Source organism: Micromesistius poutassou (assembly GCF_964030765.1).
Source record: "Micromesistius poutassou genome assembly, chromosome: 5".
Lineage (NCBI taxonomy): Eukaryota > Metazoa > Chordata > Actinopteri > Gadiformes > Gadidae > Micromesistius > Micromesistius poutassou.
In genome coordinates, this window is record NC_140275.1 from 22,516,568 (window position 1) to 22,541,150 (window position 24,583).

At 46.5% G+C, this 24,583-nt stretch overlaps 1 protein-coding gene across 1 annotated transcript in view; it reads right to left on the reverse strand.

Moving 5' to 3' along the window:
* Positions 1–19,020, reverse strand: part of aacs (acetoacetyl-CoA synthetase) — a 32,325-nt gene extending 13,305 nt beyond the window's left edge. Inside the window, exons 1-10 of the mRNA XM_084468782.1 lie at positions 18,732–19,020; positions 17,456–17,559; positions 16,592–16,712; positions 15,067–15,180; positions 10,194–10,291; positions 9,535–9,649; positions 9,307–9,388; positions 8,265–8,418; positions 5,632–5,712; positions 4,448–4,572 (exon numbers count right to left, since the gene is read on the reverse strand). Coding sequence (XP_084324908.1) covers positions 4,448–4,572; positions 5,632–5,712; positions 8,265–8,418; positions 9,307–9,388; positions 9,535–9,649; positions 10,194–10,291; positions 15,067–15,180; positions 16,592–16,712; positions 17,456–17,559; positions 18,732–18,873 — 1,136 coding nt within the window. The 5' untranslated portion in view covers positions 18,874–19,020. The remainder of the gene's footprint in view (positions 1–4,447; positions 4,573–5,631; positions 5,713–8,264; positions 8,419–9,306; positions 9,389–9,534; positions 9,650–10,193; positions 10,292–15,066; positions 15,181–16,591; positions 16,713–17,455; positions 17,560–18,731) is intronic.
* Between the last annotated feature and the right edge of the window lie 5,563 nt (positions 19,021–24,583).

Sequence of the window (24,583 nt, forward strand, 5' to 3'; positions counted from 1 at the left end):
CTGTATAGGACTCAGAGACCACCAGCCCACCCCAGGTAGGATCACTCATAACACCGCTGTAACGACCCAAGGCACAACTCAACCCTGGCGCTGGGATCAGAGCATGTGTGTGTGTGTGTGTGTGTGTGTGTGTGTGTCCTCTATAGCGCCGCGTGCTGCCGGCCTCGGCCCGCTCCTCACACACCCATCTGAAGGATGTGTCCGGAACGCCGACTCAACAACCTGGAGCAGCACTACACCACTTCGGTGGGAGGACGTGTGATTTGTCGGCCTTTAGTCGATGGTTTGTATTGATGCTGTTTTCTGCGCGCGTGAGGTTGGGGGCATTGTGCTTGTGGATGTGCAGGTGAGTGGGTGTGTGTATGGGGATGTTTCCCATCTGATGGATGAACACAATACCGTCTGGCCCGTTCATCTCCTATGGAGGACAACGTTGACTAAACCACACACAAGGCAATGGAGGTGGTGATCAGCCATTTGATTTGTTCAAATGGCCAGTATGGAGGAAAACATTGACTTGAGGCAATCAGATGATTTAGTATTTATGATTTAGTAATGCCTGTGGCACCGTGGTGGTATACAATGGTTGCGCCATCTGCTGTACAAACAGTGTATTGCGCAGAATGATTACATTCAACAGCAGAATTGCGGTTTGTCCATCACGGTGCTTTCCGTGGATGTTGTGTAGAACAATGTTCAGTCCCATCCTGTGTGTGTGTGTGTGTGTGTGTGTGTGTGTGTGTGTGTGTGTCCTGACTGAAATAGTGTGCATGCATCTTTTCCTCACACCAAATCAACAATCTAGCTTTAGTCTTGCCTAAACTTTCTCCGGAGTCTGATTGGTCAGCAGCATGAATTGATTTGTGCCTGAGGCTGTGATTGGCCCCCCCTTCGCCTGAGGGAAGGTTCCGATCAATGAGTTTAAATGGAAGACTGATGGAGCGACTTCAACGGGGTTAGTTGGGGATTAGGGCAAAGGTCGGGAAAAGTAATATCTGGCAGAGAATGAGGTGAGTGACACGACACACTGGGTAGCGGCCACGTCTATCCCAACGCTCCCAGTGAGATGGAGGTCTGGAGTCCCGCCGCTCCGAGACGGGGAGATTTAAAGTTCCATTTCCTCAGAGGTCTTTTCTCTTTGGAAACGACTCATCTGCTGGTCTCAGAACCACAGGTGTCCATCTGGGCTCCGTATCCGTTTGCTTCTAGATATGTGCACGCGTGTGTGTGTGCGTGTGTGCGTGCGTGCGTGTGTGTTTCTCTCTTCATGAGTCACTAGGAAGGCAAATCGTTTAGTGGTAGTTGTCAAGTACACATTTATATATATATATAATATATATATACATTAATATATAATTACCAACTGTGGTTGGACAAAGAGAGTCACCACAGGGGGGGGGCTTTTAAAAGACAAAAGGAAGCAGCCCAAGGCAAAGGACGTCAGAGAAGCCAAGCTAATCAAGTGGGCAGACGGGGCCTCGTGGGAAATGGAGTAATCATGTGTCACTGGCGGGAGTCCTCTTACTCTGAAAGCCAGAGAGGAGAGGACCAATCAGGACGAATAACAGCAAATTAACAACCAATCTGAAGCAGGAAGATGGATCCGGATGTAGATGGATATGAGAGTCTCAAATACTTCACGATTAGTGGCCACACACACACACACACACACACACACACACACACACACACACACACACACACACACACACACACACACACACACACACACACACACACACACACACACACACACACACACACACACACACACCTCTGCCCCCTGCCTGTGTCTTCAGTTAATATATTGTTAGCTGCCATGACAACTATGGCTCACTTTTGATTGGACACAGAAAACCAGGCACGGCTGATGAGCTGCTTAGGATGGAGAAAGAGTCCAGCTCTGTGTGTGTATGGATGGGGTGGCAGGCCCGGATCTGAATCTACGTGTGTGAATGATTCTCTGTATGCGTGCCTGCATGCCTGTGTGCGTGCTGGTGATCTGCAAGAGAGTGTGTGTGTGTATATTTGTATTTGTGTATCTGTCACTTTGTACGTTAAAACCCCTCTACAGCGTTCCTGCCCATGTTATACGACTCTGCACCTGGTCAATTAAAGGCCGCTGCTATGTTTTCTGTGAAGCTCTGTATATGAAACACACTTCACTCTCCTTTGATTCCAACGGTGTTTTCATTTGTTTTTTGGGAGAGAGTGCAGCCGGGAGACACGCCGGGCCGACAGATACGACAGTTTCACTTTGGGTGTAGTCGGGTGGAGAGGTTTGCTCCCGTACTCAGGAGTAGCTCCTCCACCCACCCCGTCCCCCTCCACCCCCTCCTCCACCCACCCCGTCCTCGTCCACCCATCCCGTCCACCACCCTTATCCATCGTCTCCTCTTCCATCCTCTCTCCCCTGCGTTAGTGTCCTCCCTCCCATCTCTCCTTTGTCTCCCCCCCCCCACTCCGTTCCTCCGCTCTCCTCTCACCAGTGTGTTCCTCCTGATGTGCTGAGGCTGTGGTTCCCTCCTGGAGCACCAGCTCTACACAGCGACTTCACAACCGCTTTTTACATCCACAGCGAATGCAAACCAGCGGGAGGCGTGTAGCACATGCGGTTCAATTGGCAACTGAAACCGAACGCCTTTTACCAGGAGGAATGTGTCTAGTAAAGTTTGATAAGACTGAAACTAACCAGCCCGCTACACGGTGGTTTACGGCTCTCTACACCGCTGCGAGCTCCGTCCGTATGACACATTTATCCCCAATTAGGAAAACCCACATCCACGCAGAGCGCATGGGAAAAAAGAAAAAAGGGAAGCAGTCAGGCTGCGTTTTCCCAGAAGATTCCCCAACACAACGCCATCATCTGGCAAATGTGTCAAGCCAGGGGCAACCTTGACACCTAATTGCTTCCAGACTCTCATCCGAGCCGTGGCGCTCCATCCATCTTTCCCGGGTAATGGCGGGGCCCCTTCATTGATTTCCTTTACGTAGATGAATCTTGCTCGGGTGAGGCTTTAGCGTCCCCGTCTCCCCTGCTAGCCAGCTAGCCGCCGCCGCCGCCGCCGCCGCCGCCGCCGCTTCGCCCGGCTGTTCATTTCCAAAACGCACATGGAGGACATTTATCTCAGGGCGCGGCGCTCTGACAGCCGCTGGAGAGCTAGCCGTTACCATGGCGTCCCAGCAACCTCACAGAGGATGAATCAGAGACCGAACAGGAGGGGGAAGGCGTGTAGCGGTGTGCAGTGTTAGCTCCGTCCATCCGTCTGTCCATCCATCCACCTATATATCTATCCATCCGTCTGTCCATCCATCCATCCATCTATATATCCATCCATCCATTTATACATCCATCCATCCATTCATCCATCTATATATCCATCCATCCATCTATATATCCATCCATCTGTCCATCTATCTTCCCAATACCATCTATACATCCATCTACCCATCTTTTCTTCCAGCTTTCGTCCATCATTCACCTATTAATCCACCCGTACAGCCAGACAATTGAGTCTGGTTTTCAGAACGTTACATTTTCACTTTAGTTGAGTTTCTTGCTTCTTATTTGGTAGTTTGGGCGATCCAAATGGTTCCAAATCACTGTACATAGATTATTTGTCCGTAAGCCACTGTGAGTCTCAGGGAGAACGCCTTAACTTCCCCATTTATGATAATATTTGATCCTAGCTGAGGGGGGGGGGGGGTGTCTGGAGATCCACTAGTTTGTAAAGGATGGGTTTGGCTGAGCCAGCAACACTATCATCTGAGACATGGGAGAAGAAGAGGAGGAGGAGGAGGAGGAGAGCTTGAAATTCTGCTCCTGTGGACACCACTGCTAGGCTGGATGGGAGAGGAAACCACTGCTGCTGCTGCTGCCTCCAAAATGCTCTTCTTGTGCTGCTCTCAAAAGATGCGCTTCTCAGCCAAGTGTTTGGTTGAATAAAACAAGGAGGATGTTGGGAAAGTGACGACACGGCGGCCGGCGTTATTCTAGAACAGGGCTATTTGTGATAATTAGCTCTGTGGCTGTGGGCCTGAGCACATGAGTTGCTTGGGCAACAATGTTGAAAAAACAACAATGAGAAAAAAAGATGACAGCGTTATTATAGCTAAACGGCAAATATCTGGATGACCCTACTGAACTCCTGCAACCATTATTTTATGGTCTTATTTCTTAAATTGAACCTTCCAGAGAGTGTGTATGGCTGAGTGTTTTGTGTGTGTGTGTGTGTGTGTGTGTGTGTGTGTGTATAAATGTGTGTGTGTGTGTGTGTGTGTGTGTGTGTGTATATATATGTGTATGTGTCTGTTTGTCTGTGTGTGTGCGTACGTGTGCGCATGCGTGCATGTGTTTTGTGTGTGTGTGCGCGCATGTGTGTGTGTGTATATGCGAATGCGTTATGTGTGTGTGTGTGTGTGTGTGTTTCCGTCTCCACCGACGTACCCCAGCTGGTCTGTGAGGTCCCACAGTACGTTGGGCGTGGGGACGAGAGGCGAGCCGTCGTATAACACCACTGACGCCCCGACCGCCAGAGCGGAGACCAGCCAGTTCCACATCATCCAGCCAGTCTGCACACACACACACACAGGTAGATATGCATAAACACATAGAAACACATACATGCAGACAGAGTTTGATGGGACATCGGGGTTGGTGTAATATCAGCATATTCATTAGAAAACCAGACCTCCGTGTATCAAATATATTCGTCAACAAAGTAGTTCAGATTATGTGTGTGTGTACCACAATGATTGTAATCCAGTAGACACACTGGTGTGTGTGTGTGTGTGTGTGTGTGTGTGTGTGTGTGTGTGTGTGTGTGTGTGTGTGTGTGTGTGTGTGTGTCTGTGTGTGTGTGTGTGCGTACCTTCAGTGTAAATATTAAATAAACATTATAAAGAATACAGAAAAAAATTATACTTTTTAAAAAAGAAACCTCCTTCAAAAAAAAGCACTTAGGACTTCCGGAGTCTTTCAGAAAAAAACAAAAAACGATTTTCCACTTGACAACAGTGCCTTTGTGCCAGGCATGCTGTGTGGCTTTTTGATTTGGTTTTGTGAGGCACATAGCATAAGCTTTGAGCCCCGGCTTCCAACCACCATCAGTTTACACAAACACAAGCCCTTTTCAAGGGGAGAAATGAAATCAAGCTAGCATTGAAGACACCACCTTTCATCTGTGCTCAGCCGGAGCGGAGGCCCAGATGAGAGCGCTGGAGCGCGGGGGAATGCATGTTGGCGGGTGTAATTGAGGAAGCACCTATCGGGGAGGCCTGGCGTGAGCCGCGTCTCCATTTCATCGTCTATGTAATCTCCACTCTGAAACTTTTTGCGTGAGCTGCCGCCGGTTCCTTCAACAAATTATAATGGGTTCATCAGGGGACCGGGATGGGTTCCTTGAGGAACGCCTTCATGCAGTGCACTCAGGTGTTGATGGGTCTCTCTGGGATCAGAACATTTGTGTACATTTCGGGGGGGTTAAGGTACAAGTTTGGATAGCTTTTCGCAATTTAAGATGCGAAAACACCCTTGTCAGAGCAGGAAGCAGCAGCTGGGCTTGTTGGGTTTGCTTTTGGACGGCTGGACAACGTTATTTTCCACGGATCAGTTTCTGTTTGTGTGCCTACCGTGGTGTAATAGATGATGACATCGCTGCTGGTCATGTTGCCATGGAGAATGTGTTCTTTGAGATGTTGAATAAGTGTCCCCTGGAGAGAGAGAGAGAGAGATCATGTTAATTTAATAACTTGATAATAATAATTTCACAGGCCATGTAATCACTTTATTGACCATGCTGCTTTGATTAGCCTGACTGCTGACATTGAGATATAATTTTTGTTTTTGTTTTATTGTTATCAATGCTCAATTACACTCGCTGCGGGTGACCAGGCCTGCAGTCATGGACTCAACTGTGTGTGTGTGTGTGTGTGTGTGTGTGTGTGTGTGCACAGGTGCATTTGTTTGTTGGTTTCGCGGTCTCTTTGCACCGAGGTTTGGGGTTGATATGAATCTGTACACCATGGCGAGGGCGTGAGGGGAACAGCCTCTCGCCCTCTCCACGCACGCCACCGCCAGCGAGCGAGCAGCCTCCCGCCGCCGCCGCGGAGACGAGCGGCCAAACGAGCCCGGGGCTAATTGGTGGCGCCAGAGCGGACAGCCAGGGTCACTGCACAGGTTTACTGTAGCCTTACTATAGTAGCACCTCATTATGGAGTGTAGCAGGAGAGAGAGAGAGAGAGAGAGAGAGAGAGAGAGAGAGAGAGAGAGAGAGAGAGAAAACTGATATTTTCAAATTAAAAGAAATCACACACAAACACACATATATATGTATATATATATACACATATATATATATGTATATAGATATAAACACATGTATATACTGTATATATATATATATATATATATATATATATACACATACATATACATAATTGATCTTGCTAAACAAAGATTTTTAGTTTTTTAAGTAATTATAGTTTATGTTATCTATTGTTTAACAAACTGTGTTTCTACCTCAACTGAGACCAGCTCAGCAGCCCAATACACCTGCAGTCATCTAAAACAGTCGTTCCTCATCTTTTATGGAGCAGCTTGCTTTAGAAATGCACCGCTGGGTCACACAGTCGTCCATGTTTGTCATTGCTTTACAGAGCTTGAACGCAAGCCAAGCTGTGGTCCTCAGCCATAAAGAGAGGCACCACTCCTCCTCCCATCCTGTGCTCTAACCTGCTCTCCTAGATGGACAGCTCAACTCCTCCTAGTAAGAGATCAGATGGAAGCTGTTGACCACTTTTACTGGTCCTTCACAATGATGTTTCCCCAACACATCAAATAAGGAGAGAAAAAGACAGACAGACAGAACAAACAGACAGACAGAAACAGATACAGACAAGATTGGGAGGTTTGTAAAGGATACACAAACAAGGTAGCGAAGATGAACAGTGACCCCATCCCCTGCTCTGTATGTGTGTGTGTGTGTGTGTGTGTGTGTGTGTGTGTGTGTGTGTGTGTGTGTGTGTGTGTGTGTGTGTGTGTGTGTGTGTGTGTGTGTGTGTGTGTACTACTTTTAGACACGGCATGCATTTGTCAAGACCAGAATCTAATTGTGCTCCTTGCAAGGAGCACAATTAGATTCTGGTCTGGACAAATGTGAGGCTGCTGCCCCCTTGTGGTGGAAGATGGAAATGAGGCAGCTATTGTGTGTATAGAGCGCAACAGGGACCGACCCCTTTCACAACAGCTCTGGTTCCGGAAGTCAATTTTAAAATATTATTTGAAAACAGAAGAAAAGGCAAAGGTACAAGACTGGGTACATTATTTTTTGTGAGCGAGTAAAGGAACTATTCATCCTATAAACCATTGCGAAAAAGTTTGCAATGTTTATGGGATGAATAGTTCCTTCACCACACAACCCAATAGTTTAGCGCGTTTCTTGCATATTAAAACCTTCGTTATGATTATATTGTTTATATCGTTAAAACAAGTATAGTGTATAGGGTTGTCATCGAGATGGTACGTTCCTTCGCTCCTGACTGCAACTCGATTTGAATACAAGTGAATCAGGTCACTTTAAACCTGCACTATGTAACGGTTCTACTGCTCTACATAGTGCAGGTTACTTTAAACCTGCACTATGTAACGGTTCTACTGCTCTACATAGTGCAGGTTACTTTAAACCTGCACTAAGTAACGGTTCTACTGCTCTACATAGTGCAGGTTACTTTAAACCTGCACTAAGTAACGGTTCTACTGCTCTACATAGTGCAGGTTACTTTAAACCTGCACTATGTAACGGTTCTACTGCTCTACATAGTGCAGGTTACTTTAAACCTGCACTATGTAACGGTTCTACTGCTCTACATAGTGCAGGTTACTTTAAACCTGTGTATGAGGGGGTTTCTTACATCATTTTTTAGGTGTGAGGTGTGTCTGTGTGTAATTCTGCATCACCAAAGGAGCCTGGGCGTGACTTATGTAGTTTTGCCGTAGCACAGGTGGGGGGGGTGTCTTTTGTACTTTAGAACTACTGCAGGTGTTGGGGGCGTGTCTTATGTACTTAGGAACTACAGAGAGAAGGTGGGGGGGTGTCTTATGTACTGTAGAACTACCACAGGTGAGGGGGGGGCCTGTCTTATGTACTGTAGAACTACCACAGGTGAGGGGGGGGCCTGTCTTATGTACTGTAGAACTACCACAGGTGAGGGGGGTGTCTTATGTACTGTAGAACTACCACAGGTGAGGGGGGGGCCTGTCTTACCCCAGCAGAGTGGACCATACACTTGGGGGCGCCAGTGGTCCCAGAGGAGTACATGATGAACAGCGGGTGGTTGAAGGGCAGCTGCTCAAACTCCAGTTGGGGAAACTGGTCTCCCTCGCCCATTCCAGAGGCCAGAAATTCATCCAGAAACACACTGGGGGAGACAAAGAGAGAGAGAGAGAGAGAGAGAGAGAGAGAGAGAGAGAGAGAGAGAGAGAGAGAGAGAGAGAGAGAGAGAGACTGTTTGGAAAAGGATGACTACTACTCAAAAGGATTGAAGCATTAAATGTGTGACAGAGCGGAATAAGATGATGCACCACTGTTAGATTAAACATGACTAAGTGTATTAGAGGGAACAGGGAGAGATGTGAATGTAGCCTTCAGGACTTGAGATACCATTCAGGAGCCATGGTATGTCTTCATGGGAGCGGATTTACAATTGTCAATTGTCATATTTCACATTTCAATTTAATCTTGTTAAATATCCAGCATTCAAGACAATTTATGGTTCCATATATTTGCATGTTTATGAATATTTTATGTAAAATGTGGCGTATGTATGCATATAAATTTCATCTCTTTCTTCTTATTTCATTCTCTTTTTATACATCTGTTATTGAGGTGAGCTAATTATTTTCTGTGAGATTAATGAAATACTGAATCATGAACCTAAAGGGTGAAGAGTCCCCCTTCATCACAGGCTGACACACAGACAGACACACAGAAAGGCAGACAGACAGGCAGGCTGACACACAGACAGACAGACACACAGAAAGGCAGACAGACAGACAGACAGACAGGCAGGCTGAAACACAGGCAGACAGGCAGACAGACAGGCAGGCTGAAACACAAGCAGACAGACAGACAGACAGACAGGCTGACACACAGAAAGGCAGACAGACAGACAGGCAGGCTGAAACACAGGCAGACAGGCAGACAGACAGACAGGCAGGCTGACACACAGACAGACAGACAGACAGACAGACAGACAGACAGACAGGCAGGCTGAAACACAGGCAGGCAGACAGACAGACAGACAGACCTGTTGGGAATCTTTGAGATGTCTGTCTCCTCTTTGGTGTGTGCATAGGGAATCACCACCACTTTATTCAGGTCAGGCAGTCCTAGACACACACACACACACACACACACACACACGTCACTTTAGATGTCCTACCTACCACATAATGCAGTTCTACTACATGGAGACTGAGTCTGCGTTAAACAGAGAAGGACCACTAAAGGGACCCCGAGAGAGACGGGCTCTGACCTTTGACCACGCTGGTCAGCTTCTCCATGTGGTCGTGGGTTTTGCCGTTGTAGATGACCGCCGCCACCGAGAAGATCAGCTTGGGCTGGATCTGGGAGAACCGGTCCAGAACGCCCTGAGAGAGGGAGGGAGGGAGAGAGAGAGGGAGGGAGAGAGAGAGGGAGGGAGAGAGGGAGAGAGAGAGATAGGGAATGAGTGAGTGAGTAGGAGAGAGAGATAGGTCTAATATAGTCAATACTTTTTCTCTCTGTCCTACTGTTGGTTAATGATTGTAGTGTCTCTGTGTCTGTAGGTCATTGTAATATATTCATTGATTTTGAACACTTTTCTGATTACAGTTTTACTGCGGTGTAAGGTCACCTTGAGCGTCTTGAGGTACACAATATACAATATAGAATTATCATTATTTCTAATACATCATTTCAAAATAGACCACATCAAATCAAGCCAAATACTTGTGGTATGAACACATTGTCTTGCAATTCCACATTTTACCACAAGGTGGCAGTATAATATATTAAAAAAAACTCAAAGCAAGAGACGACGTGGTCGAACAAGTCCATTGTAATCAATCCAGGAAGGGTTGATTACAGTGGAATTCTACCTCACGTACAGGTACGCCGGTGCACACAAACATTCGCTAGAGTATGTGTCCTTACGTTGACCCCAAAGTCCACGGAGGTGGAGCTCCAGATGGCTCCGATGCTGGCGGCAGCCAACATGGCCTCCACCGCGTGGATGCCGTTCGGCAGGTAACCTAGGCAACACAGAGACGCAGGTGCACTTTACGTTGGGTGTTCTAGAATGCGGCCCTGGCTAAGCTAACGTTCACCGACTCGCTGATCCCAGTCGTTGTGGTCGACATGTGATTGTACATGGGTAGCTCTCACAATTAATGATGAAGCCTGTTATACATATCATCATAACACATTGGATCCTTTATTTATGAATGTGTTATTAACTATTAATATTAATTAATATTTATATATATATTTATTAGTATCGTCTCCTGATGTTGAAAGGGAATAGTGAAAATCATCACGGGTAACATAAGAAAATGACACACAGAAGCAGGTCTGACATGATGACGTCACAAATTGCTATTAACGATTAATTACAATATTACACTTATCGGAAAAATAGGACCTTGGTTGCGTTGTTCATCACTAATAGACATTTAATTGCTGTGTAAAATAGTTTTAGCCTGTATTTGCACTTTAACCAATAGCCAGTCATCTACAATGCAAACCAATAGTACAAGCGGTGTGGTGGTTTGATTCTCCTCGAAAATAATAGTCTGATAGAGAGGAAGAGACTTTGGATGAAGAGAGAGAGGTGCACATGTTTTGTATCGACCAGGGGAAATGAGAAAATGTTCTCATAACGACGCAGGTGACACAGTCGATGTCTCCAGCCATCCATCACAGCCACGGCTCCCACAGACGGGGAATTGGACGGAGAATGACGGAGCCGGCCGGCGAGTGAGTTCCTCATCGAACCGTACGCCTAATGAAACGTACAGCCCATGAAAGATCCACAGCGGGGGCTGGGGTAGACAGTTCTTCTTAATGTTATTATCGATTCATCTCATCAAACAGGGATAAACCCTTTATGGTGGAGGGGTATCTGTTTCACGCCCGCCATCTCAGTGTCGAGCTAATGCGGTCAGAATGAAAGTGCTGTGGTTAAGCCGGCGAACACTCCCGGCCCTACACGGACACACAGAGGAGCAGCGCACGGCCCGTCCCTGGGGAGGGACCCGTCACCTCATCTCTGACCGGGGCAGGAGGGAGCAGACCTCCTGTGATGTAGGGTTTGGGTTGGTTTTGGATGAATGCACCAGGCAGATTCCAAACACTGTGTTTCAGCTGGCTGCCGTTCACCAAACGCCTTTTCAGCAGTATATTTGAATTATCTTCGCAGGAATGCTGTGCGTACAACTTTAAATCTAGCTTAATCAAACAAAACACATCAATATATTCTGGTTGGACTACATTCACAGAATCACAACACCATAACATCTTCCGCAATGCTAGAAATATAATACTACATTCCATAGTTATGGAATTATTACGTATTATTACGTCAATGCTTACTAATGCTCACCCAGCTGTAGGCAATGAAATATGATTCACTATCTTGTAATTTACTGTTAAGTAACCAGAGATACATGTTTTACACACAGTCTAAGCCAAGGTACAACCATAGACAAGGATTGTGTGTGTGTGTGTGTGTGTGTGTGTGTGTGTGTGTGTGTGTGTGTGTGTGTGTGTGTGTGTGTGGGGGGGGGGGGGGGGGGGGGGTAACATGACTTGTAACATGACTTGTTACAAATGTTTTCATTTCAAACGCCAGATATTACAGCAAATAACATCAGGGAAGAGAAAGACAAAGAGAGAGAGATAGTGGTTGTTTAACACTTGGAAAAGCATGACTACTGTTTAATGAATGTGTGACAGAGTGGAATAAGATGATGCACCTGTACAGTCAATCAAGAGATGACATTAGACTAAAGATTACAGAATGTATGAGAGGGGATCATATGTATTTTAAATTATTGAGAGAGAGAGAGAGAGAGAGAGAGAGAGAGAGAGAGAGAGAGAGAGAGAGAGAGAGAGAGAGAGAGAGAGAGAGAGAGAGAGAGAGAGAGAGAGAGAGAGAGAGAGAGAGAGAGAGAGAGAGAGAGAACCATGGCCTATATGTCTGCTTATGTTGTGTATTTAGTTTGGATCTTCACTTACGTTGACAATGTAAAAAACGTTGAGGCCATCGGAACGAATTTGATTGAATAAAATAGAAAGAGGGGGATGGTGATAGAGAGACAGATAGAGATAGCGGGAGATAGAGGGAGATAGAGGGAGAGATGTCCCGGTCCCAGGCAGGTCGTTCAGAGATATAAAGGCACTTAGCTGATGAGTTTATCCTTCAGGGTTTGAGGAAACATTCAGTAGACATGTTATTATTAATGGAAGCGGATTTGCAATGAGGCCCTTGAAGTTTATTGTACATAATATTTCACATTTCAATGTGAAACATGTCTTCTGCAATATCCAGCGTTGAAGCCACTTTATGGTTCCACATTTGCATTTTTATGAATATTTTATGTCAAATGTTTGTGAATGTATCATCTTCTTTTAGACTTCAGCTATTTATACAGCTGTTAACTTATTTTTCAATCTTGAGTAGGTCAAATGATTTTCATCGGGATTAATAAAGCAAATTCATATCTTTGAAATTAATATAGCACTCAAACTTAAACCTCAAGGTTTACTTTCTATTCTTGAGGAAAGGAAAGAGGGAAAGAGGGAGAGAGGGTCTGGTCTTGTTAGGAGAAGGCTCAGCAAGGGACAAAGAGAGGCCTGAGCTTCCTCAGGATGAATCCACGTGGGTTATAAATCTGGGCTGGTTTCATCAGTTAAGTGCCTTTATATCTCTGAACGACCTGACCTGAACGGCCTGGGACCGGGACATCTCTCCCTCTATCTCTCTATCTGTCTCTCTATCACCATCCCCCTCTTTCTATTTTATTCAATCAAATTCGTTCCGATGGCCTCAACGTTTTTTACATTGTCAACGTAAGTGAAGATCCAAACTAAATACACAACATATAGGCCATGGTTCTCTCTCTCTCTCTCTCTCTCTCTCTCATCTGCACTTTGTTCGCATCCCAATGAGCTCATGTCATTAAGCTAATGCATCGTGGCACGAACGTGTGCGTGCACGCACACGCACACACACACACACACACACACACACACACACACACACACAAATACACACACGCACAGTGCAACGACACTCAACTCTCCTTTCACAGTAGAAATATAAGACCTTGAGCTAAGAGTGAGCGAGGAGTGAGCTACGTGCTGCGATGCTCCCCTGATTTGGTAATAGAGAAAGTCCCCAGTCAAAGCATTCAGTGTGACGGGGACGGGATAAGAACAATCAATTATTCCATCTTATAGAAATTACTGGGAAAATGCCCTACCTTGTTACTTAAATACCTCACCATATTATTGAAACAATGATCAGCCCCCCAACATAAAGTTGATCTATTAAAATACCAAAGACAGAAAGGCACATCGTTGTGCTGTGGTTATCAGTTTCAGATTATGAATGTAATACAGTTTTACTTGGCTGCACCGCGTCAGACTAAGCAAGTTGCAGCCTTAGTGTTAAGTGTGCTGTGTGCTTGCTATTAGTGTTATCAGCTGCTTGATATCAGTTTTTACTTTAAAAACATCACTGGATCCAGATGGTTTGTATGTGTTTCTGTCTGTCTGTCTGTCTGCCTGCATGCAATAGCGTGCATGCATGTCTATGCCCACAAAAACCATTAAAGACTTACTTAGTAGTAGTCATAGTGGAAAACCATGAAGACTGAATTAGTAGAAGTCAGTTGAAAACCATGAAGACTGACTCAATAGTTATAGTGGATAAACCATGAGACTGACTCAGTAGAAGTTATACACAGAGCAAAGAAGTCCTTGTGCAGCTTAAGCTGCTTGGCCAACCATCCCTGAGTAAATAAAGCATGGCTTCAAATGAATGGTGTGATTCAGAATGAGCTGCTGAGCCAAGACAACCAGCCACTGCACACAGACTACACACACACACACACACACACACACACACACACACACACACACACACACACACACACACACACACACACACACACACACACACACACAACACACACACACACACACACACACACACAATCCAACAGGATGTTGTACAAGGAGATAGGAGTTATAAAACAAGAGCATGAATTAAGGACGTCAGGAGAGAGAGAGGGAGAGCAAGGGAGCGAGAGCGAGAGGGAGCAGAGAAGAGAAGAGAGAGAGAGGGAGGGAGAGAGAATGAGAGAAAGAAAAAAAAGAGAGGGAGGGAGAGAGAAAAAAAAAAGAGAGACAGAAAACCCATATACATGCTTATTTCCCAGTGGGTTTTAGAGAGATGTTGGACCACAACCATCTATTACACACACACACACACACACACACACACACACACACACACACACACACACACACACACACACACACACACACACACACACACACACACACACACACACACACACACACACACACACACACACACACACGATCCAACAGGATGTCGTGCAAAGAGATAGGAGTTACAAAACAAGAGCGTGCATTAAGGACGTCAGGGGAGATAGAGAGAGAAAGAGAGAGAGAGAGAGAGAGAGAGAGAGAGAGAGAGAGAGAGAGAGAGAGAGAGAGAGAGAGAGAGAGAGAGAGAGAGAGAGAGAGAGAGAGAGGGATGCTTGTTTCCCACTGGGTTTAATAGCAATTGATCCCCTTCTCTTCTGAGGGTTCAGGTCACGGCGAGCCCTCGGTTCCTGACCAGAGAGATGTTGTTATGGAGCTACCGTCCTCAGCTCATTCAAACTGAATTACAAGGGGCCGTTTCCAGACGAGCCGGCCGCCGTCCCCAGGATGCACCAGGCCTGGGTGCCTTGGTTCACCAGAGAGAGCAACATGGCGGACATGGAGGACTCACCTACGACCCGGTCCCCCGTCTGCACGCCCATCTTCCTCATGGCCGCCGCAAACAGCGCCACGTCCCGCCGCAGCTCCCCAAACGTCACCTTGGTTACCTCCTCGTTAGACTCCACTGCGGAGCGGGCAGAGCCACACACACACACACACACACACACACACACACACACACACACACACACACACACACACACACACACACACACACACACACACACACACACACACACACACACACACACACACACACACACACACACAGCGACACCGTCAATTTGGGGCAAAACAGAGAAGGCTAGCTATTGTTATTGCAGGACTCAAGCAAAACCAACAAGACACACAATTGTATTAGTTAATTTAGACGACAAGATTATGTTTCCCGTTATTCATTCATTAACCTGATGACGGGCGATGATATTACATATGGTTGCCTCCTCTGCCATGGCGCACAGAGACAGAGAGCCATTGTTCTAATCCCGCTAAGTAAAAGCTATCTGACGTTTATAGGTGGACTGTGAAGCCTGTCCTAATAAAATGACAGCTCCGGTGTGTGTGTGTGTGTGTGTGTGTGTGTGTGTGTGTGTGTGTGTCGAGGTACACACAGGTACTATCTCCATTTCCATGTCACTCAGTCAGCGAGAGAGCGAGAGAGGGAGAGAGGGAGGGAAGAGAGAGAGAAGGCGAGGGAGAGAGAGGGAGAGGGAGAGAGAGAGAGAAGGCGAGGGGGAGAGAGAGGGGGAGAGGATTTAATCTTATTACAGCCTGCCCTGTACAATCTGACTCAGTGTTATGGATTTTCAGCCTTATCACATCACACACTCCTCCTGAATATAAACACACCCCCTGCACTCGCTCACGTCTGCCGGCCTGGGGGGGGGGGGGTCCCTAGAACTGACCAAATCATCAGAAACTCTTGATACGTAGAGGATGCACAATTGTACTACAATAATTATATTACATTCATTATTGCATTGTGCAATAATGTATCATTGTATGGTTTGAAGGTTAACAGGAAATTAACATCTAGCTGGACAAATCCTATATTTATACCTTGGATTCATAAATATTGCCTTTTAATTACAAATGTCAAGGTTCCTGATACAGATCTGTCCTCTTCTTCTGCAGCCTCACTATGAGAATGCACCTGTTTTGTGTTAATTAATTAACGAGGCGTCTCAGGTGGACTTGGAGTGTTATGCAACGCCTCAACCAAACCGTTTTATGTGAAAATGAGTTATTCGTTCAGTTGACAGTGCTCACTGGAGTTTGGACTATTGTTTTTTCATCTCCTGCGTTGCCACTCAACAGTGTTTCCCTGCGGACACTGCCCATATGTGATCAAGTCAACAACTTTCTCAGGGCGTCGGATTCGACGGCCTGTGCTGTAGCCTGGGTACGAAACACGCGGTCGCAAAGACATGTCTTATCAGATTATAACATTTATTATGACGGTGGAGTTGTTGATTCAGCGGCCAGCCATACAACAGACAAAATACACACATAAAGGTATGAAAGAGTGTTCTTACTGGAAGCGTAGAGCGCCACCTGGTCCAGGTCTGTGTGTTTGAGCAGGTTCTCTGCGTAGTTGAGCCTGGCTCCTTTGAACCACTCTGGGACGTCCGACACCCGCTTGTTCACGTCGATCACCTGAAAGCAGGGAGCTTTGGCTTGAGAAGACCTTCATGAAGACATGTAGGAATGGATGGATGTGTGTGTGGCTCAGAGATGTATAGGAACAAAGTAGAACTACTTCACTACTTAACTTAAGTACTAAAATGCTGTAAAATCTGTACTTTACTGGAGTATTCTTTTTTTCTCCTACTTCCACTTTTACTTCACTGCTGCTGCTACAGCCAAAGGAATTGTGTGTCCTTCAGTTTAAATATTTAAAATAATATAAACAATATGATATTCAAACTTTTGACTGCTTTCTTTAATGTAAACATAGCACAATACTTGTACTTTTACTTTCAGTACTTGAGTAGTACATTGTCAAATTAACTACTTGCAATACTTAAGTACAAAACATTTTGAATACTTGTACTTCCACTTAAGTGTGGTGTTTAAAGAACACTTCTACTCAAGTCACTTTTTTGATATAGTACTTGTACTCCAGTCTGGGTCTCTAGTACTTTATATATCTCTGGTGTGGTTCATGTATTGGAGAGCAGTGTTTCAGGCTGGGTTGTGTGTGTCATGCTGTCACTGCATCATTGTGTGCATCATAAAGTCCACACGGCCACTGGCTACAGCGTGGAGCCGCCACGTGTCTGCACACACACTCATTAGAGTGATGATGGGTTAATTGAGGGCTGCATCATGTGACCCACACACACACACACACACACACACACACACAGACACAGACACAGACATACACATACACATACCTCCTCATACGGGCTGGAGCTGACGATGCCACAGAAACTCCAGACTTCGGCCCAGAAGTCTGGGTAGCTGTCCACCGACCACTGATACAGATCATTGTAGTTGGCTGGAGACAGAGAGAGCATGTGGTGAGAGGGTGTATTGTGTTGTACATGGTGATACACATCCATAACCAATCATTTATATAGACATTTACTCCTACTCCGTTGTGTCTGCCTGCTTCCCTGTTGGCCTTAGACTACACATCCCAGCAGGGCTGTGTATTCAAAATTTACGACTGGTTTTGCCACAATGGCATGTTTCCAAACACCAGAATAGCACAAAACCAGAAACACTGGCTGTAACGCAAGGTCAAACAAGTCACCCTGTAATCTTTGTTGTAACAGATAGAATAGGATAAGTGTCCAAATGTTATTATTAAAATCGGAGAACATAACATCCTCAGTTGTCTGATCATCTGTGGACCCTGCTCTTCTCCTACTACGCCCAGCACCATTAGGGCCCCTCTCCATTACATAACAGCCATTCTGCATGGCTCCCCTGCTCTTTGCTGCCATTCATTAACCATCCGTTCCATCCGGTGAATCGGGTCTCTTTAGCGCTTTGTGTACCCTCACCCATCGGATAATAGTAGTTAATCATGTGTAATACACTGTGTGTATGACACAGTATCCGGATAATAGTAGTTAACCATGTGAAATACACTGTGTGTATGACACAGTATCCGGATAATAGTAGTTACTCATGTGAAATACACTGTGTTTATGACACAGTATCCGGATAATAGTAGTTAATCATGAGTAATACACTGTGTTTATGACACAGTATCCGCATAATAGTAGTTGACCATGTTAAATACTCTGATGCAGGCTGTACACTGTGTTGTGGAACACGGTGGACCACCACCGCTACAGCAGATCTGTGCGTGTGGTGGTCAGCATGAGGAGTGACCTGTTGACACCGAGGCTATGTGTGAGAAGGTTAATCCATGACATAGTGAGCTTTGTAGCCAGACGAGGAGGTGTGGTGAAGCCGAGCCGACTCTCTTCGACTGAGGTGTCTGGAATCTTGATGTCCCTTGTTTTATTTATGTCCAAAACATCGGTGCAAACTGAGTAGGTAAAAGCATTGGTCAAATTAGTTTTAATTAGCATCGTTCGACTGTCTTATTATCATATTGTACTATTACGTTATAACTCAATAATATAGCCATACCTGCAAAGAGCAAAAGACAAAAGTAGCCTCGTGCATAATCTCCCGTCTCTCCTTTCAACTCACCCAGATCGACACCGTAATCCTTATTGATGTGCGCCCTGAACCTGTTCATATGCGTGTTTTTCTTAGAGTCTGGGTACCACAGCGCTTTGGTCTCCTCCTCCATGATCTTCTCGCTCTTCCCTTCCTGTGGGTCTTTCGACATCGCTGCTGCTCGGGGTCTTCTCGTCTCGTCTCAAGGGCTTGACCACTGCTGGATAACCTACAGACGCGTTCAGGTGGAGCGTTGAATGAGATCACCCGGCTAGCGCCTCTGTCTTGTGAGCAGGGTTGGAGGTCTGTGACAGCTGACCCACTGAAGCGTCCTGTCAGCGTGGTCCTGCTGGAAGCTCCGCCCACCGAGCGACCGCGCGTCTCTGGAGCGCATTCAAGAGACGTACGCTTCCCGTCGTTTGTATATAAAAAAATATATTTCCCCGTTTCTCTTTACGATACGTACAATCCGTCCATCTGTCTTTTATTGGGATTTAATACGCATAGGGTCATTGACCATTGTTAAAATGTATAAAAATGGTTAGGTCTTAACTTAAGCAAAAATGCTCTGCACGTGTAAATTAAACAAAACACAACACGTAGGAACGACTTGGCAGTGTATCTTAGGTTTCCGTTTTAAATTTTGGTGAAAAATTACCGGAAACGAAAACATAAAAGGGCGAATATAATATTTATTTTTCACGGTTCGCTGGTAGACAGTTGCGAGTCTTGAATGCCTCCCGCCTGTGACGCGCACCAGGAGCTGGCTCGCGGTTGCTCAAGGGCTCTGCTCAAGGAGGGAGGAAGAGGCGAGTTTTGATTGGACGAGAAGAGTCTGGTTCCACATCAGCCGACGGATCAGTCTATACGGGGCGGGCCGTGTCAGTGGACTGGCGTCTTGCTAAGCTAATACCGGTTCAGAGGTGTGCCCAATCAGCAGCCAGCAAAGGGAACCCTCCCTCCCTCGGGGGATGTCCTACAATCAGTCAGAATGGTGTGATTTATGTTTGTTTATGATCTGTGTAGTATACCGCTATATATATATATATATATATATATATATATATATATATATATATATATATATAGTTATGTAGGCCTATGTATGTATATTTGATAGACAGGCAGATTGAGAGTAACCTCATCATTTTGGGTGACAAGTAGGCTAAATGCATTGTAACCTGTGATATTCACACCTTCACAACGAGAGGAGAACTACACCATAAGAAGCCTCAGTCACAATCTCCATCCACTGCAGCGATTACACAGAAGAACTATGTGTCCCCACACACTTTTGGGACTTGTGGGATTGAAGGAAGGTTGTCTTATGCAGGAAGAAGAGGCCCACCACACACCCCCATGTTGTGACTGTTGTCCAACAGGGGATAAGCCAGGACAACCTTGGGGCAGACCTCAGCCTAAACATGAATGCAATCAGCATGTGAGACATTCAAGGTGCAACGTTATGAGCGTTACGTTCATGAGAGCATTTTAATTAGTGCATAAACCACAAAAATAAGAATCGTTGCGGAGGTGTGTGTGTGTGGAGGTGTGTGTGTGTGGTGTGTGTGGAGGTGTGTGTGTGGAGGCGTGTGTGTGTGGAGGCGTGTGTGTGTGGTGGTGGTGTGTGTGTGTGTGTGGTGGTGTGTGTGTGGAGGTGTGTGTGTGTGGATGTGTGTGTGTGTGGAGGTGTGTGGAGGTGTGTCTGGAGGTGTGTGTGTGGAGGTGTGTGGAGGTGTGTGTGTGTGTGGAGGTGTGTGTGTGGAGGTGTGTGTGTGGAGGTGTGTGTGTGTGGAGGTGTGTGTGTGTGGAGGTGTGTGGAGGTGTGTGTGTGTGGAGGTGTGTGTGTGTGTGTGGAGGTGTGTGTGTGTGTGTGGAGGTGTGTGTGTGTGTGTGGAGGTGTGTGTGTGTGTGTGGAGGTGTGTGTGGAGGTGTGTGTGGAGGTGTGTGTGGAGGTGTGTGTGGAGGTGTGTGTGGAGGTGTGTGTGTGTGTGTGGAGGTGTGTGTGTGTGTGTGGAGGTGTGTGTGTGTGGAGGTGTGTGTGTGTGTGTGGAGGTGTGTGTGTGTGTGTGGAGGCGTGTGTGGAGGTGTGCGTGTGTGGAGGTGTGTGTGTGGAGGTGTGTGTGTGGAGGTGTGTGTGTGGAGGTGTGTGTGTGGAGGTGTGTGTGTGGAGGTGTGTGTGTGGAGGTGTGTGTGTGGAGGTGTGTGTGTGGAGGTGTGTGTGTGGAGGTGTGTGTGTGTGTGTGTGGAGGTGTGTGTGTGTGGAGGTGTGTGTGTGTGGAGGTGTGTGTGTGGAGGAGAGGGGAGGTTAGGGTATAGGGGAGGGGAGAGGTAACCTTACCTTATTAGGGTAACAGGCATGTGTATAATAAAAATTACTGCACAACAAGCCACACAGCCAGGTCGTTTTAAGTTATTTTATATCATATCTATCAGTATACATTTCAACATCTGTGCGCACAGTGAAGCAATTCTGGGATGTGATTCAAAAAAACAATGGTTCATGGTGAGACCATCTGACCCTAACTCTGTCCCTAACACTGAACCATGAGGAACCCTTGTAGGAACCAAGGAACCCTTGAGAAACAAGGAACCCTTGAAAACCCATGACTTAAGTCACGTCCTGCGAGGTAGAAGTTGAATCCGAAGTCTCCACCGTCCAGCTCTGACGAGGCGCCGTCGGTGGGTCACTGAAATGTTGCAAGAGGAAAAACACAAATTGTTAGCCTCGTAGCATAATCTATGTTAGCCATTGGCCAACAATGTCAATGAGGCTACCGATGACGATTATGCTATGAGGCTACCCATGTCGATTACGCCATGAGGCTACCGATGTCCATTACGCTATGAGGCTACCCATGTCAATTATGCTACAATATCAATTATACTATGAGGCTAACGATATAGATAACTCTATGAGGCTAGCGATGTCGATTATGCTATGAGGCTAACAATATCCATTATGCTATGAAGCTTACAATATCCATTATGCTATGAAGCTAACGATATCCATTATGCTAGGAGGCTAACAATGTCCAGCTAGGAGGCTAACCAGATTCTGTGTCTCCCTGGATCTGGTCTCCAGCCTCTGGTCTCCCATGCCTGGTCTTGGGGATCTGGTCACCTGCTGGTCCTCAGCCTCTGGTCCACCCTGGTCCAGGAGATCCTGTGAAGTCAGACAGCATCTTTATAGACCCGTGCACATAGCGGTTTCGAATCTAACTACAACCCCCCCACAGAAGCCCCTTACCTTGAGCTGGAACGATGATTGAGATCTTGGGGTGCTTTGGTCGTCTTGTTGCAAAATACAGCCAACAGACTTACCTTGAGCAGATCTAGTAGTTTGTTGCTGTTGGTTCATGTACAAATAATTGACTATACATTTCATATCCCCCCCATTTAGCAAATAATTCCCACCCATAAACAAGGCTAACCCTACAAAATAACAAACTGTTCTCATGCCTTTTGTCTACTTCCTTACTACTCTCTAAAACATTGCATGAGTGTTGCCTTACTGATCAGGGTGTGACCTGAGTGACCAGAGATGCATGCTGGGATACTGTGCCATCTGACGCCTACAGTTCTGTAGACGTTGCCCCTCAGGGGCCAAGTTTTCAAAAGGCTGTCGTGACATCAGTTACATGACCTGGAACGTCCATCAAGACCATGACAGGGACTCCAAGGCGAAACGCCAAAGGGTAGGCTGTGAGGCTCCCCCTCTCTGTGACTAGAATACAACCCAGCTCTTACAGGAGAGTATCATGGAGCACATTTCAATGTTCCTCTTCATAGACCTTGAAGCCCCAGTGAGGCTTTCTTCACCTCCTTTGCAGTTGTGTCGAGCACAACTGCAGCTCAACAGGGATGCTAGTTGGGATGTTACCAAGATGGTTTCCGATTCAAGGGGGACCCATCTCCCAGGTCCAATTAGCCTCTTTGTTACAATTCAGCCCGAGAAAGACTTGGATCTCAGGGCAGGAGTACAGGAGATCCAGAGGGCTTGCCAGCAGTCCATCATGTTGAGGTTAGGTAGGGAAGCCACGTCGCAGACTGTTCATCTTCCATCTTCAGTCAGTTGGTTGGTTTCTCATCCGATTCTGTCCATTCGGAATGCCGTTAGTCCTTCATCCATTGTACCAAGTAGCCATTATCACTTCCCATTGTTTGCATGATTCAGTCACACTGCAGTCCAAGCTGCATGACACTCAAGTCATCCTGTCCTTTGTGTAGAAGGGTCGAATTGAGATCCAGATGCTAGATCGCTCCAGGCTCTAGCTGTATTGAACACCCACTTTGTTATCCTCTTTGATTTAGGCCACAGACTTGAGTCATCCAGAAACGTCCGACCAAAAGACACTCTTGTTTCAGGAAGAGTAGCGTCCTCCTATAGCTGAAAATTCAAATGTTCAGGTAATACAAGTAGAAATATTTCCCCTCACACATGTAGTGACCAGTACCAGGTTAAAGATTGCCTCTCTCACACTTAGTGCCCCATGCCAGGATAAATATTGCCCTTCACATGTAGTAGTGCCCCATGCCATGCAAAGATTGCCCCTCACACACTTAGCTCCACATGCAAGGTTAAGATCGCCCCACTCACTTAGTGCCCCGTGCAAAGGCAACGATTGCCCCACTCACACTTAGTGCCCCATGCCAGGATAAATATTGCCCTTCACATGTAGTAGTGCCCCATGCCATGCAAAGATTGCCCCTCACACACTTAGTACCCCATGCCAGGATAAATATTGCCCTTCACATGTAGTAGTGCCCCATGCCATGCAAAGATTGCCCCTCTCACACTTAGTGCCCCATGCCAGGATAAATATTGCCCTTCACATGTAGTAGTGCCCCATGCCATGCAAAGATTGCCCCTCACACACTTAGTACCCCATGCCAGGATAAATATTGCCCTTCACATGTAGTAGTGCCCCATGCCATGCAAAGATTGCCCCTCACACACTTAGTACCCCATGCCAGGATAAATATTGCCCTTCACATGTAGTAGTGCCCCATGCCATGCAAAGATTGCCCCTCACACACTTAGTACCCCATGCCAGGATAAATATTGCCCTTCACATGTAGTAGTACCCCATGACATGCAAAGATTGACCAGTACCAGGTTAAAGATCACACCTTTATTTTCAGTTATAACGATCACAATACTCAAAGGAATACAAAGCCAAACGAGAGAGGAGAGACCAGCGGTGGGTTTGTAGGTCCTCGAGAGGAGAGACCAGTGGTGGGTTTGTAGGTCCTCGAGAGGAGAGACCAGCAGAGGTTTTGACGGAGAGACCAGCGGTGGGTTTGTAGGTCTTTGAGAGAGGAGAGACCAGTGGAGGGTTTGTAGGTCGTTGTGAGAGGAGAGACCATTGGAAGGTTTGTAGGTCTTTGAGAGAGGAGAGACCATTGGAGGGTTTGACGGATAGACCAGCGGTGGGGTTGTAGGTCCTTGAGAGAGGAGAGACCAGTGGAGGATTTGTAGGTCTTTGAGAGATGAGAGACCAGTGGTGGGTTTGACGGAGAGACCAGCGGTGGGTTTGTAGGTCCTTGAGAGAGGAGAGACCAGTGGAGGTTTTGTAGGTCTTTGAGAGAGGAGAGACCAGTGGAGGATTTGTAGGTCTTTGAGAGAGGAGAGACCAGCGGTGGGTTTGTAGGTCTTTGAGAGAGGAGAGACTAGTGGAGGGTTTGACGGAGAGACCAGTGGAGGGTTTGTAGGTCGTTGTGAGAGGAGAGACCATTGGAGGGTTTGTAGGTCTTTGAGAGAAGAGAGACCAGTGGTGGGTTTGACGGAGAGACCAGCGGTGGGTTTGTAGGTCCTTGAGAGAGGAGAGACCAGTGGAGGTTTTGTAGGTCCTTGAGAGAGGAGAGACCAGTGGAGGTTT